General features: G+C 28.4%; 1 protein-coding gene across 3 annotated transcripts in view; it reads left to right on the top strand.

Annotated features, from left to right (window-relative positions):
• LOC105461295 (voltage-dependent calcium channel subunit alpha-2/delta-3) overlaps window positions 1–17299 on the top strand; it is a 64131-nt gene that overhangs the window by 3776 nt on the left and 43056 nt on the right. For 2 of the 3 annotated variants that reach the window (XM_011707786.1, XM_011707788.1), the window contains exons 4-15: window positions 1470–1686; window positions 1879–2010; window positions 3475–4077; window positions 8943–9079; window positions 9235–9315; window positions 9451–9531; window positions 10718–10792; window positions 12481–12495; window positions 13102–13209; window positions 13297–13368; window positions 16133–16274; window positions 16389–16610. In XM_011707786.1, the coding sequence (XP_011706088.1) occupies window positions 1470–1686; window positions 1879–2010; window positions 3475–4077; window positions 8943–9079; window positions 9235–9315; window positions 9451–9531; window positions 10718–10792; window positions 12481–12495; window positions 13102–13209; window positions 13297–13368; window positions 16133–16274; window positions 16389–16610 (1885 nt within the window). The remainder of the gene's footprint in view (window positions 1–1469; window positions 1687–1878; window positions 2011–3474; window positions 4078–8942; window positions 9080–9234; window positions 9316–9450; window positions 9532–10717; window positions 10793–12480; window positions 12496–13101; window positions 13210–13296; window positions 13369–16132; window positions 16275–16388; window positions 16611–17299) is intronic. The other variant, XM_011707787.1, reaches the window with a different exon arrangement.

Here is a 17299-nt window from a genome sequence, read left to right as displayed (position 1 = left end):
TCGATTTTTTTTCACCGAGTTATTCAACATTGAAGCAAAAAGGATCATTTTTGCTTTAATGTTGAATAACTCGGTGAAAAAAAATCGTACAGCGCTCCAAAAAAAAGCAAATTAAAGGTAAAGATTCACTCTTTCGAAAGCTGTAAACTGCATTTGCATGCGATTTTTTATTCGCGCCATGGAACTTGTCAAAGTTCGTAAAAAATTTTGAGATTCGTCGGGTCTCCCTTTCTATCCCTGTAATTTCATGAAAGATCAGTAGGATCGTTTTCTCAAGTACTGATTTGGAAAGTAGAGATTTCAAGCTGTAAAATGCTTTTTTGAACATCTCGATACGATCATTTTTGACGAAGTTATATTCTCTTGAATTTTGCCTATTTTTGGAGGGTAGAGTAAGTGATGCTTTAATTTTGTTGAGAAGTGTATATATATAATATATATAACATGCTATTAAGGATTTAAATATTCCTTTAATTATGTTTAAATTTTTAAACTTATAAATTTTTCAGATCGATAAATACTAATCTAATGTTAAAAAAAATCAAAGTTAAAAAAATCATTTATAAAAGTTATTTCAAAAATTCAAATATTTTTAAATTTTGACTTCTATGATTCCATTATTTTAAATTTGTCAATTTTAACATCAAATAGCATTTAATAATTTGAAATTCTTAAGTACAAATAACATAATTAAAAAATATTTGGATTCTTAAAATGTCATGTCGCTCATACTACAACGCAAAAATGATAATATTTTAGTTGCAGAAAAAAACAAAAACGTAAACAAAAAAAAGAAAAAAACATATTTAAAAAAAACACTTCTTATTCCTCTGTAATTATAGTTATTACATTATAATTTTAAAATTAATATACATAATTTTAATGATTTAAAATAAATTCATTTTCTGAAAAACTTTGTTTTTTTAGTTATGTCGTTGTGACAAATGAGTCATATAGTATGTAATCGCAATTTTGACACAATAAATCCTACATTAATCATAAATATTTTTTTAACCATGATTGACACAATAAATTCTTTTTAATAGCTACTAGTCTTAACAATATATATTTAATTTTGATTGTAATAAAGCTTGTTTAACTAGTTATTAATAATTGTAATAATTTAGAGAAATAGGCTCCCGAGAATAAATCAAACATTAAAGTAGAGACCTATGGAACCCAACACGGAAGTTGGTGTGTAATAGAAGATAAATAAAAAATTATCACATCCGTATTGGTGTGTGATAATTTTTTATTTATCTCTCATAGGCCTCTACTTTAATATGTTTGATTTAATAATTGTAATTATAATATTTAAAAATATATATGACAAGATGTCATTTAATTGTTGGACAATGTTAATTATAAGCAGAATTTTGTATTGAATTTTGAAACAGGTTACAAACCGTTCGAAGGTTAGCGCTAAATAAAATCAAATATTTGTAAAACATAATGCAATTCATTCGCAGAGATTAGTGGAGAGTGCCGAGCAGGCCGCAGTATCGGCGCCGAGGGAAGGAAACGTGTCGCCCAAGTATTACGCCTCGCATCGGCTTAATAACTTCGTTAGCGATGAAAAGGGCCCTGCGCAAGAGGTATCTCTCGTTGCGAATCGCCACTTCGATCATCTAGCAGTGAATGTTAGTTTTTCTGCCGTGCTCCTACCAAACGGAGTTAAAGACATTGGTGAGCATCATGATAAATAGCTTCGATGAATTTAACAAGATGTCAATCGATAAATACAGATGTCTGTGAATCAAAGATCTGCATCCCTTTCATTGTTTCGTAATTTAAAATGAGAAAAGATTATCATCTTCGTAGTTTAAATGAAGAAAGATGACTCATTATATCCACGGCAAATTGACTCTTTACTTGCAGAACGTGACGTTGCCTCGGGTATTCAATGGAGCGAGTACTTGGATCTACTATTTGTTAATAATTACGAGAGTGACCCTACGCTATCGTGGCAATATTATGGAGCGACAACAGGATTTCTACGTCGTTTCCCAGGTATTTAAACGAATTTATTTATTTGTGTGTGTGCGTGCGCGCGCGCGCGCACACTACTTTTTTTACACCATTATAAATATATATGTACATTAAAAAAATATATATTACAAAAATATATTAAAAACATGAACTTTAATATTTATATATGACTATTAATATTTATACATCTATATTAATATATCTATTTTTATAATATACAGTTATAGATATTACTTTTACACACAGTACTAATAATATCAATATATATGTACATATCTACATCATAAAATTATATAACGCTACAAATCGCATATTTTTCCTTAAATGTAATTAAATAATTTTGTATTATACAGTAGAATTATTTTTTTTCTTTATATATAAAAACATTAAAGCAAGATTATCAAAAAATATTTTATTAAATATTTTACATGTTGAATCAAAATAAATATCAGAACAAATGATGTAATTAATATATAATATTTCATAGATTTTATTGATTTTTTTGATGATTCGACTTTATACTTTTACAGAATGACTGGAAAGAAATTTATCTTTATCTTTATAAAAAAAATAATTTATCTTTATAAAGAAATTAATCTTTAATTATGAATAAATTACGTGCTAAAAATTATTAAAATAATTTCTAATATTATTTAATATTTAATGAAAAAAAAACATATTTTTATATTTCTTCTACGAAGTTTTAAAATTTTTATTTAAAACATTAATTTTTAAAAAATGAGCTTAAATATGCTTTTACATATCTTTTTACAAGAATTTTGTTAAACCCTTTGCGTCACGATGGGATGCTCAATGATCTATCTTTTTTCGCTTAGTTTTTAATTAATTATTTTGATGAATTTTTTGGTTAAATACCGGTTTTTTTTTCGTTTTCGTAGAATCCCTAAAACATGAATAAATGTTTTAAAAAAGTAGGCCATACATTTTTATTTGCGTTACTATAATTAAACAAGTAGTCAAAATTTATGTTTTTTTTTTAATGCATTTTCTACTAAACTATTATCAATTACAACTTTTATCAATATCAAATCATTTAGACACTGATCACTTATAAAATTCTAAACTATTTTTCAGAATTTTTCCAGATTTTTTCATTCTTTTTTTAATTATAAATTGATAATCTTTGAAAAATATGAAAAAATCAATATTTTTTACTATAAATCCAAATAAAATTTAAATATCTCTTAAAATAATAAGTATTTTAGAGGTTTTTTAGATCACTGTAGAATCCTAATCTAAGGTTAAAATTTCTAAATTAAATCCAAAATAGCGGAATTATAGTATAATGAATAAGAAACGAAAAAAATTGAATTTTAAAATTTTAACTTCTGATTCGTAATCAGCGATTCGAAAAATCACCAGGTACAAAATTTCCGACAAATCAACCTGATATAAAAATTCGTGATATAAAAGGTTAAAATCGTGCAAAAGTTATTACATATTTGTAATATTTGTATGTTTCAGCGATATCATGGCCGCCGATGGAGGGTACACCTGGAGCGCCCAAGCCCTCACATCATCGGGCCGTTCGTGATGTGTATGACTTTAGGATGTCGAACTGGTTCGTTGGGGCGGCAAACAGCCCGAAGGATCTAGCGATATTGATCGATAGCGCGACGTACACGTCCGACAGAAATCGACGATTAACGATAGCCACGACGAAGATCGTCTTGGACACCCTAGGACCAGACGATTATGTGAATGTATATCGTTACGGCGAGAATGCCGAAGAAATCGTGCAGTGCTTCAAGGATAGTCTGGTGCAGGCGTCGCCCGAAAACATTCACGAGATGAAGGTAGCCTTGAGCTCCATGAAGCACGAGGACACTGCGACCAACATCTCAGCCGCGCTTAGCACCGCCTTTGAGATCCTTCACAAATACAATCGCACCAGTCAGGGAAGCCAATGCAACCAGGCAATTATGCTTATCACTTCCGACACTGACGGCCCACCCACGGAAGTGATAAAGCGTTACAATTGGCCGCACATGCCCGTACGAGTCTTTACCTATCTCATCGGTGGTGACAAAAGCCTCGATCTCCAAAACACAGCCTGCACTAATAAAGGTATCGTTATTCATTGATATGCTTCAGCTTATAAATATACAGAATGTCTCGTAACTAATAGTGTTAGCAAAAAAGGGACGATTGAGAAAAGAGATAAAATGTAGAACGAAGTTTTATGTTTTATACGAGATTTTGTTTTCGAGAAAATTTTGAAAATTGGAACATTAAAGTTTGTTTTTTTTTTACATTTTTTTACACTTTGAATTATTTATAAGAATTTCTTATACTATAAACCAGTACATTTGTTTTGCTATCAAAGTTATATGAAAAAAAAACACTATTTTATTAAAAAGTTAAAAGTGATATACATATATTGATATATAAGATGTTTTCAGAAAGTAGCGACAAACTTAAAAGAGTAATAAATAAATCAAACTTTTGTTAAATGAATGTCGCGTTTCCTAAGGTTATCCTTAAAGCATCAGTTTAATATAAAATCTTGTTATACTGCTTAATTTCTATAAGGATAGACTAAAATAAAAACATGTTTTCTTTAATTTTTTTTTATTGTAATAAGTGTTCAAAATGATACCTTTACTTTATATTAAACATTACATTTATGATGCATTGATTGACGCATTTCTTTGAAAAATTCCAGAAGTTTACGATTCACATTACATGCGTTAATTATTCTGTTAATAAATACATTTCGAGTGTCGACAAAGACCATATACATATACTAAACTTTTGATATGTCCGCGTAAGAAAAATATTAAAGCACATTTTAGTAAAAAATTCTCATAGTAATATCAATATTTTTAAGAATTTTTCATATTTTAAATTTAAGGTTATCGCATCAGTCAATGAACAAATAAGAAACTCACGATGTACACAAGGCGTCACAAATGCCTACTCATCTGAAATTGCAGGGACACATATACATATATATTATTGTATATACATATATGTAATACACATACATGGGTTAGTATCCCTGCAAGTTCAGATGAGTAGGCATTTGTGACGCCTTGTGTACATATAAATAACAAAAAAAAACAAAGCCTTTTAATACTAGCAACTGTTTATTCATTCTTTAAAAATGTCATATGTTAAAAAATAAAAAAAAAAGGAATAGTTGTCGATTAAAAAAATGAAAATACGCCAGAAAACTGATAAGCTTCAATTAATGATTGACGCATACTATTATAATAAATGATCAGTATGTAACTTTTCTTTTAATAAGAAAAAGATTATATATTTTTCGTAAATATACATATACTTTTTTTACTACATATATTTCATTTTGGTTATAATCTGTTATAAGATACTTTTATATTACAAGTATAAGGTACAATATTTTTTTTTACTTAATATAATTACATTTTCAAGTAAAAAAATAATATTTTAATCAAATCTGTACGAAAAATTAAATCTAAAAATATCAATTACTTTGCATTTTATTATTTTAAAGTCTTATTTTAATATTTTTTTAGAATCATTATTTACTCATGATTTTCAGCGACTGGTGCAGTAATCTTATAAAGATTTCTGAAAGATGCGTTCTTTTATAAATTTTTTTATAAGGAAATCATACAAAATAAAAAATCGTCGAATATTTTAGAATTCACGTATATAAAAAATTCGAGAAAAAATGTAGACTTTCTCAGTATTTTTGAAAAGTATTCCAATTTGTATAAAAAAATTTGGTAAATTTTTTAATTAATTATAAAATTATACAGAAATTCTGAAAAATTCAGAAGTTTCTACAGAAATATTTTGAAAAATTACATCAACAATTTTAAGAAAAAACTTTTTGATAGGGTGCTAGTTGGAAATTAATGTCAGTAAGGAGAAATTAAAGAGAAAACGTCGCCAAATATACTACTTAACAAAACAACTTCGAGAGCGCTTTTTCGCGGTCACGGCTGGATCTTAGATACCTAATAAATTCTATATGAATTTTTCTTAACTCCATGTACAGCCGCTAAACTACGCGCCGATTAAATCGGACTTGAAACGCAATTATTAGTTGAGACTATAATAGAAATATTATATTGATCTTTCTAATCAATCGATGCTTATAAGCATCTTAAAATACTGAAAAGAACTTATTGCGAAAAATATACCTCAGCCAGGATTTGTACCTGGGATTTCCCGACTTTTCGGGGCGGACATCTTAACCAACTCGACCACCAAGGCATATGATAATATTTATGCAATAACCTGTATATCTATTAAATGAGAACGTATGCTAAGAGGCACGTGTGTTAAATAATAATTATAATTTGAATAATTTTAATTAGGTATCTAATTTATCAGGTATCTAAGATCTAGCCGTGACCGCGAAAAGGTGCTCTCGAAGTTAGTTGTGTTATTCACTATTCAAATTATAATTATTACTTAACAAAAATTATTTAGTCTTACAAAATCTTTCAGCCTTTTAAGTTTGTCAACACTTTTCGGAAATATCGTAGCTGTATTTTACATCAATTATTTAAGTAGTTACTAAAAATGGAATGTTATATTATTTTAATTACTCGTTTTATTTATATGTATATCACTATTCATCACTGTTAATAGTGATCACTATTAGGCTGACACAAAGTTATTAAAAACATATTCAAGGCATTTTAAGAAAATAAGGAAAGCCTAAACATTAATTTTTTAAAATAATTTAGAGAAATAGGCTCACTAGAATATATCAAACATATTAAAGTAGAGGCCGTATGCGAGCCAACACGGATGGTGTGTAATAATTTTTTACAATATCTAACCACACGTAAACTGCGCGCCGCATATTCGTCGGTCTTGAAACACAGTTCATTATATGAGGTCGAAATAACTTTAACAAATTAAATCGATTAACGATTTAATCTTTTTGATGCTATACGCATCTATATATAAGAATTCCCTTTCCCCCCGAATCTGTAAAGAATTTTATTGCGAAAAAAATCACTTCAGCTCTCAGCCAATTATTACACACTATCATCCGTGTTGGCCCGTATCATACGGCCTCTATTTAATGTGTTTAATTTTTTTTAATTTCAAAATCACTTATCCGGAAAATCTTGAAAAATTTTGTTTTATCCTTTTTTTATTTTTTATCATGTGAGATTTGTTACTCTTTCCCTCTTATTTTTTCTGTTGCATCTTTAGTTACGAGACACTGCAAATTCGCGATTATAATTTAAAAGATATCGAAGTTATCATTTTTATTCAAATTTATTATTTTATATAAAATCTAATTGGAAACATAGTATTAAAAGACTGTAGGAGTAACAAACCAATCCAAGTTTAAAAACTAATTAGACACGTAGTATTAAGGAGTTATAGGAGTAACAAACCGACAAATAGAATACTTGTCAACGCTACATAAAATTTTTATTTAAACATATAGGCCCGTAATCGGAATAATGCTATGTTATATATACCATGGTGTAAGAATACACCATGATATATACTAGATAGAATTTCAGAGATGAAAGCACGCATTTACCGATAAAAGCACGTTTTGAATACAAACAAATTGTGCTTGTTGTTATAACTTAAGAAGAAAAATTAAAAGGAAAAAAAAGCTTCCGTGAATCTATGCAAAATATTACTAAAAGTGTTACTTTAAAACAAATTATAGAAAAACGTCGTATAGGGATTGGAGATTTTATTGTTAGTGCCTAATAGTATTTCTTTGTAAATCTTTACATTTTCCAGTTAAATTGATACTCAATTTAATAATAATGATAATAATAAGCATTTAAAAACAAGGAACTTATTGCAAAAAAATTAGAAAGAATTCAAATCTGGACCTTCTAATTATTATCTGGGATAAACACCTTTACCGAATTTGAATGTGTTTCAGTAGTCGCTTATATAGAAATATTATTGAGCACTATAAGATTGCAATCGTATATCGCTTTTCTATTTATTTATGTTATTTATATATCAGTCTAGTTTCATTTATTGTTACTTTAAAATTTCAAATTGATCGGATAAATCGTATTTGTTATCGTGGCCATTTTACAGTTTTGAAATAAAAATTTTGTAATTTTTTAAATAATTTATTTACAATTATTTATCTATACCAGTTTTATTTTTATGGCTTAAAACTATAGTAAAAAATAAAAAATAATTTTTCGATTTTTTTAAATTCTAAAGTCTTCTAACCTCTTATGGTGATGCTGGAGTGATAATCAAACTCCATAATATCGCTGTTTTATCGACGATTTGTGCATGTATATGTGCATGCGATATTGATGGTGCGTAAATGTTTACGTCTATAATGTGATGATGTTTATTACTACATCGATGTTGCACGTGCATACATATACTTACAATATTTTCAAATCATCCATTCTCTTATACAAAGCACCTATGGTATCTAGGTTTATCAGTAAAGCACAGTACTATTCTTTCATGTAATCCCCACACCGACTACTTCTTGTCTCATAAATACAAAGTCTAAAACTTTTATACGCAACACATAGGTACTGTCGCGAGTCGACTGCAGAAGCCGATAATTTTCTAATTTTTTCCGTTTTTGATATCAAAATGTGTATTAACCACACTCTATTATTGTTAATACTTTAATTCTGGAAAAGGATTTATAATTATGTAAAAATAACGGATGATTTAAAAATAATCACGTTCTATCGGTAAAATAAACCTATGTTCAGCATCGCCTTAAGTATTAAGAATTAAAAGTGAAGTAGTCTTAAAAAAATTTAATACTGTAAATATTAAATTGGCTAATTAATTACTTATTTTGAGTATTAGAAGCAACAACTAGTACATTCTTTTAAATAAAATTTTTCTAAAGATATATTTAATAAAGATTGAGAGATAAGATTTATATCAAGTGATTTTAATATCAAATATTTAAGAAACGAATCTTTTGTGCAATTTCATGTTGACAATATCGATCTTTATAGGATTTTACGCAAGAATAACGAATGCGGACGAAATCCATAATAAAGTTTTCGAGTACGTGAAGGTTTTAGCGCGACCTATGGTACTTTATCAACATGATCATCCTCTTCACTGGAGTCCCGCTTACGTAGGTGGAAAAGTAAGCAATTTAATTCACACACATAAATAATTATTATATTAATTTATTAGTTCATACTTTGCGGAACGTTTTTGTAAATATCAATAGTTTCCTATTGTCACATGTGCCACATAATATTTTGCGATGTTTTTACATTAATAACAATTGACCTTCAGAGTAGTAGATTCGGCAAAGAAAATCGAGGCCAGTTGATGACGTCTGTGACAGCTCCGATTTTAGATCGCCGAAATTATACGGTAATTATATTTTAAAAACAATTATGGTGTGAGGATGCCTTAATATTGCACGAACGTCACTTTAATGTTAGATGTGTATATAAAGTATTGTAATATGCAAATAAATTGTACTTCACTATATGTTATCATTCTAAGGTGAAAACGGCTAATTTATTGGGTATTGTCGGAACCGATGTACCTGTCGAGGAGATTCAGAAACTCGTGCCGCCTTACAAGGTACAAATTGATTCTTCATTATTATTCGGCCTGGTTGCATTAATAGTTTGGCTTCAGAAAGTCTCAGCTCTTTGTAAGACCTCTATTACAGAAATTCTGAAAGTTAGTGATTAATTACTTGTTTTGAGTATTATAGACATTGTTATTCAGCGCTTTTAATATTCAAAATAAGTAATTTCTAGTTAAATAGGACAATATTAAATTGGTTTTCTGTAAGGAGTACCTTTTTATTGAGTTTTATAGAATTTTATTTTGAATGTAGATGAAAACAAAAAATGAATTTACGAACAATATAACGACAAGCTCGTCAATATAAAAAAAACAATCAGAAATAAATTAGGCCAGACTAACAAGCATAAAAACCGATGACAGCGTTTATTAATACTAAAACACACTAAATCAATAAAAATAATCAAATACACGAAATACATATTTCAACTTTAATTAGTTTTCTTCAGCCGCATTATAAATTAATTAATTAATATATAGAAAATGGAGATCGTATAGTCAGTATAAAGTTAAAATTAGTAAAAGCAATCATAAAATAATACGAAAGGAACCGTTGATGGAATTGTGGTGTTGTTCAAATTAATTGTTCTGATATGGTCTCTTTGTCCAGTATCTAAAAAGTCCCAACGGAGTGAAAAATCAGTTGATAAAAATGAATTATGAAATTTTTTCTTTTCCGATTGTCCAAACATAATACATAGGTATATAGTCAAAGTAATAAAAGTAATATAGCTGTTGATATAAAATTCACAAATAATGAATCGTCTATTGACCATGACATTTTTCTTTGTTTTTATATGAAAAATGTATACTTTATATTGACTATGCGATCTTCGTTTTTTATATATTAATTAACTAATTTACAATGCGGCTGAAGAAAACTAAGTTAAGTTGAAACATGTTCCACATATTTTTCTTGATTTAGTGTGTTATAGTATTAATAAACGCTGTCATCGTTTTTTATCGTTAGTCTGGCCTAATTTATTTCTGAAAAAATGAATCCAATAAAATAAAAAATTTTTTATTTTTAGAAGAATAACCAGCGTATTGGAGAAAAAATCTTTACTTAATTAGAATTAGCCATCAAATTAGTACAACCGGCCTTTATTTACATATTTTACACGTTAACTGTTAGTGTCATAATATATGTATTAACAATATGTTTCTCACATTACAGTTAGGAGTTAATGGATATTCGTTTATTGTTGACAATAATGGCAGAGTTCTGTATCATCCTGACTTGCGGCTTCTCGTGAGTATTGATGCCATCACGACAAATAATAACGTGTTCAAATAGCCTCACGAATGTATAATTTTATTAATTTTTTCGATAAATATCTAGAAAAACTTATGTAGCATGAATTTTTTTTGACTTTGACATTGTTGAAGAGGGCACATTGAGTAATATGCGTTTCAAATTAGACTACGCTTTCTTATAGTTTCTGAAATATTTTTTGAAGATGAAATTAAAAATAAAATCGAAAGTTGTAGAACGTCTTACATTAGAATGTTATTTTCTTATTCGTGTTAATTATAAGCACTTACTGTTGGTATATACTATACGTACAAGTACTTAATATTACAAAGTAAATGCATTCCACCCTTTCTTCCGAAAAAATTTTACCTATAACCCCAATTTATTTCTGATTTTAAATTTAAATTAATAAGTCTGAGTTAAATTTAAATTTTTGCAAAAAGTTTGGAGTCTCTTCCGCCAACGTATATACTTTTTGGAATAAATATTTAAATAGTTGTTTAGCGTTTATAAATAACACATATCGCGCGCGCAAATTTCCGAAGACATGTTTTTTATTTTGTCGTGTATATTCTTTTTCTTTTTTTATGATCTGTTCTAAAATACGTCGTATGTTGGGTCGTAAGCCGTAAGAAGCCGTACTGATCAGTCACGATCGAATGTTCTTCTTGCATTCGACTGTGATTGGTCAATTCTTACGGCTTATGACTTACGACTCAACATACAACATATTGTAGAAACGAGCCTAATCTCTAATATATATGTATTTGTTACGCCAAAATGTTGCGCTCGGACGTCGAGTTAACCACTCGCGTGCCGCACTCTCACTGCACTCGCGCACTTCCGACCGAAATAAGGAGACGAGAGGAGTTGAAATTGAGAACTCTCTTTAATAAGAACAGGACTCGTCGTGAAATTCACAAATTATGTTGAAACAAACGCACGCCTTGTCGTCCGGAGAACGCTTCGCAGCTTTCTGGGCTAAAGCTTCATGCACAAACGGGCCGGCTCAGCCGAGGGTGTAACTATATAAATATATATATATATATATATATATATATATATATATAAACAATAAATACATAAGAGAAAATTTTGGAATTGATTAAAACGCATATTATTCAGGAATGAATTCTCTAAATATGTCAGGGTTGAGATAATTCCTACTGTGTAAGTTTTTTTAAATATTTATTCTTTTTCATCCTAACATATAGTTCATTTGCTAAAACAACGACATAATTCAAAAATTATTATTTTTTAATTGCTTGCAAAAAAAATAAGAACATAAAAAAAGAAAATATACTTTAGAAGTACATACATACTGTTAAGTCCAATGACCGTCATTCTCGTTCGATCTCGCGAATTTACATACTTTTGTTTTTCTATCAAATTAATTATTCTATCAAAATTTTATTTCAAAATTAATATTACAAAATTTTAATGATTCAAAATATTTCAATTTATTTTTTTTTTTTTAAACAGTTTTTTTTAGTTGTATAGCTAATAAGTAATATAAAATAAATAAATTTTTAAACAATCTCCTAGTTTGACAAAATTAAAAGTTAATAAAAAAAACTTATTGGTTTTTCCTTTTCTTTTTTCTTTCCCTTTTTATCTTTTTTATTTTTTTATTTATTGTAAAGAGAGACATGAATAATATAATATTATATGAATATTTTACGCAGCCTGGAAACACAGAAGTAAGTAAGAGTCATTATATACATGTACTCTACCATTAAATGTATAAAGAGTGACATAAGGCGATTATTAGCATTTCTTATTTTTAATAATTTTTTTATTTTTGACACTATTGATGTTAGCGTAATTTTTTTTTTTTTAATTGAAAGTATTATTTTTGTATTAGTAAACCTTGCTTTTGTTTACACACTTTTAAACAATTAGTTCTTAATCAATAAATTGAATTAAAAGAAATAAATTTTCTCTGTAAAATTCTCTTTTTTTTTAGTTGGTCAATAATAAAACGAATGAATAATAGTTCGAGTTCCAGAGTTTGTTTTTATCCTAGGAATTGGTTTTATATTTCTGTGTTTATTATGAATTTGGACAGAAAATAACATACATATGAGATTCTTTATTGTATTGCCAAAGTATAATTTTTTGAATTTTCGAATCTCGGATCTTTTCTCGTTGAATTAAATATTTTTAAAAATTTCCTTCATTAACTTCTAAACACAATTTTATATAATACTGATGCGCCTACGCGGTGCACACATATACACACAACAGAGAGAGAAAAGGTAATGTTCTATTTGAAGGAATTTACAAAATTATACTTTCTTTTTCAGTACGATGAGACATTAAAACCTTCGTACATAAGTGTAGATCTATCGGAAGTTGAACTCGCAGAATATGATGGCCCTTCGGCCCCCCCGAACAATTCGCTCCTGCTCGATGTAAGTGCGATATTTTCATTATATTATCATTTTTTAAATAACTTTAATTTAACGTTACAATAGCGATATTGATAATATTCTTTTTAGCTAAGACGCGACATGATCGATCAAAAGGAAGGAGAAACAGACTTTACAATCAAAATACATTATGATGATATGGTAAGAAATTACTATTATTAAAAAAAGCAATTATAAGCCTCTGATAGAAAAATTTTACTGAAAGAGTAGTGGCAAAAAGACCTGTTTTTTCGCCCATTTTTTGGACCTCAAATTTCAAACTTTTTTAATGTCAAATAGTACTTTATGATGTAACATTAATCCTAGAGAAATTTTAAAATGAGCATAGCACGGTTCCGGAGATATGAAGGGGCGAAAATAATGATTTCTCATAACCCATGAAATTACACGAAACTCTTCAAGTGTCCATACCAAGGAATAAAATATATATTTAACGAAGTGAAACATGTCGTTTCTTATGGATTTTTTACACCGAATAAAAAAATATAGGTATATATATACATAAAATAACGAATATTTCTAGATTTTCGATTGAAAAAAAGATTGACTAAATGTTATCATATTCCTATTTTAAGTACATTAATATTATCCTTAAAAGCTGCACTATATAATTTCATTAAAATCCTTATTTTTCCTTTTTTTTTAAAAAAGGATATTCATAACAATTATCAGGTAATTTTTTGTTTTCGGCGATAACGATTATCGAATGATTTTTAAATACTGATTGCTACATAACGATTATGAGCTGATTTAATCGTTATCAGTCACCAATAACGATTATTAGGTGACGCATATCATATCGATTCTATTATAAGGTGAGATGATATATATATATATATATATATATATATATATATATATTATATAAGTTTGAAATTCGAGATCCAAAAAAATGGGCGAAATTTGCCATCACTCTTTCACTAAAATTTTGCTGCAATTCCTCTAAAAGTGATTTTTTTAGCAAAAATAATAAAAAGCCGCTGAAGTTGAACTAAAATCTTCCCGCAAATTTTATCGAAAATTTTTCTGAAAGTTTGTTGACATTTCTCTGAAAATACGCTAAATTTCTCCGAAAGTACGCTAAAAATCCTGAAAGACTTATGCCGAAATTATCCTCAAAAGAGTTCATGCATTTTAGGCGATTTGGGAAGCATGCGAGGAACGTTGGGTTCACCTTTTTTCTTACTCAATTTCACTTACTGAATTCGAAAATCGTAGTTAAAGTTGTTCTAGTATTCGGGAAATATATATATTTTTCATTTTAAACAGAAAAAAACAACGGTTGATTTTACTTTGTTGAGCTATGTCATGCGTATTTCTTTTTGTTTTTATAAAAATATGTTTCGATGTTACCTAAGCCCTTATCCTTTCTCATCAGGATTTGAGAATCTGTAAATTACCTTAAGTTATGTATACATTTCAACTTTTGCATCGAAATATCTCGAAAAGTATAAAAGATGTGAAAAAATGTTTCAAGTAAAAGTTATACTGTCTAAAGGGGGGTAAATGGTAAAAATAATTTTCGAAAAAAATCAATCAAAAGTGGTTCAAATAAAAGATCTCATCCATCTAGCTATAAAAAGCTATAAAAAAAATTCTAGCTTAGAGCGACTCACCGTTTCAGAAAAAATAGCTCCTAAAAGTCTGAAAACCGATAGACGCTACTTTTATTTATATGGCTTTTAAGATTTTGATCGTGCTTTGTTCCAAAAATTAATTTTAACAAAATATATTTAAATTGGTGTTGTCAAAGGTTTCAAACTTAACTAAAACCGGATCTCAAGAGACCCCACATCAGGGCAAAAAGTGAACATTCAATTCGTTCATTGAATTCATTGCAATGTTCATAAACACTGACTTCATTGAATTCACTTCAGAATCTCGAATCAAGAAATGATAAAAGACATTTACAATAAACACTCGGAAAACTAACTAATTGTAAGAAGATATAGATTTTATTCGATATAGCGATATATTCGATTGATTGTTCACTTTTTGCTCTAATGCTGGATATCTTGAGCAATTCTAGTTAAGTCTGAAACTCTTGGTCCAATTTAAACATATTTTGCTAAAATTAATTTTTGAAACAAGTTAGAGCATGATCAAAGTCCTAAAAGCCATTTATAAACAAAAATCAAAAAATGGTATCGATTTTGGAACTTTCAAGAGCTGTTTTCTTTGAAACGGTGAGTCGCTCTAAGCAGGAATTTTTGTTGTTGGCTTCAGATTAATAAGACCTTTCATTTGATACTACTTTCGAACTGGATTTCAATATATCAAATTTGAAGATAATGAATTACTGGTCTGTGGCATTAGCCTTTCGCTAAAAATAATTTTTAACCAAATTGATAATATGTAATTGCCTGAAGATTTACTACAATTTCTTCAAAAAATTTTCTGAAAAATTTGTTGAAAAGTCTAAAAATTTGATGAAATTTCTTTAATAACACGCTAAAATCCGCGAGTACCGCTGCCAGATAAATGTTATAGAATTCTATTTTATATAAGTAAAAAATCACACAATATAGAATAAAAAATGCAGTTTTATAACAATTTTAACCCATGTTCAAATTGAGTTCCAAGATGAAAGTAAATGAAATGTATTTTGATACAATTTTGTTTGAAAAAATTGATTTAAAAATTAATTTTTGAGAATCTGAATGTATTCGGAAGTCATATTGTGTTTGCTGAAAATATTCGTAAAGACTATACAATTTTATTTTAAATTTAATTAAATTTCATTGAAATTTTGCTCGAAAGTGATCTAAAACATGGAACAATTTTAGCAAAATTTTTAGCGGAATTTCAGCAACTTTGGCAAAATTTTTTTAGAGGCGTAATAATGTACCATATATCGTAAAAATATAATTTTCATTTTATTATGTAACGTTTTGTTGCTTTACAGAAACGAGTTACAATTAGACGGCATAATTATTTTTACAAACCAATCGAGGGTACCCCGTTTTCCTTAGGCTTGGCTCTACCTGAAGGTTATGGCATGTTTGAATTACGAGCCGAGCAAGAAATCAAGCTCGCTATCATAAATGGTAAATTTTTCATTATAATTGGGCACTGTTGTTTAAAATAAAGGAGAGTGAGTGCGTTCTTTTAATAATGCGATTCTTGGATTTTTGAATGCTAACTCATACGTTGCATTGCAGTAACGGAGTATTTTAAGGGGAATAACTGGAAAGTGCATCCCGATTGGGTTTATTGCGAATATAATTCAGCTTCCGATAAGTTCTTTTCCTCCCCGGAAGAACGCGTCCTGCACTTCCTGGCACGGACGCGCAGACCGGGATGGAAATGGATGTCCTTGAGACCAAGGAGTCCTAGCTCGCATCACAAACAGGCGAGCAAGCCGGATAAAGATTCTTATTATTGTGAGTGCATATCGTATTAATTTAATGTCGGATAAATCAAAGATTTGTGGAAAAATAATATATAAGACAAACAGACAAACAAAAATAGGATTAATTAAGGAACCAAATGTGCATTGAGCATTAGTTTCAAATTATTTATTATATTTAAATAATTATATTTTTTGTCAAATGACATATTATAAGATTCTTTAGTATGTTAACTCTAATTGTTATTTATTTATTGTTTATTGACAAAAATGTTGCACATTTTATGGATATTCTCGTATTCACGTCCTTTAGACATGTTACCTTATGTTTCGATTTAAACACGATGCCTATATCTTATTAAAGTCTTTAAGATCTTATTTCTCGATTTTGAACATGCGTTTTGTTTGGGAAGTAAACATTGTTAGAATATATACAATATAATATACAGAATATTTCAAACCATCTGTAATCATTATTTTTTCTCAAAAATGAATAGTGACTGGAAGTTGGAGGACAAATTTTCATATTACCAGAGTCTATCTGAACTATCTATAACGATTTCAGTTTTTTCGAAAACTGCTGAAAAGTAGAATAAACCTAGGGCTGAAATTTTAAATAGGAACATATACATAGATCGAGTGGGATATTGTAAGATAAATTTTTTAAAAACAAATAACTTAAATTTAAATTAAACAAATTATGAAAGGCTCATATCAAATTAT

The sequence above is a fragment of the Wasmannia auropunctata genome, unplaced genomic scaffold (assembly GCF_000956235.1).
Source record: "Wasmannia auropunctata unplaced genomic scaffold, wasmannia.A_1.0 LD294819.1, whole genome shotgun sequence".
In the NCBI taxonomy this organism is placed as follows: domain Eukaryota; kingdom Metazoa; phylum Arthropoda; class Insecta; order Hymenoptera; family Formicidae; genus Wasmannia; species Wasmannia auropunctata.
Note: the sequence above shows the minus strand (reverse complement) of the source record. Positions and strands in the feature narration are given on the sequence as shown.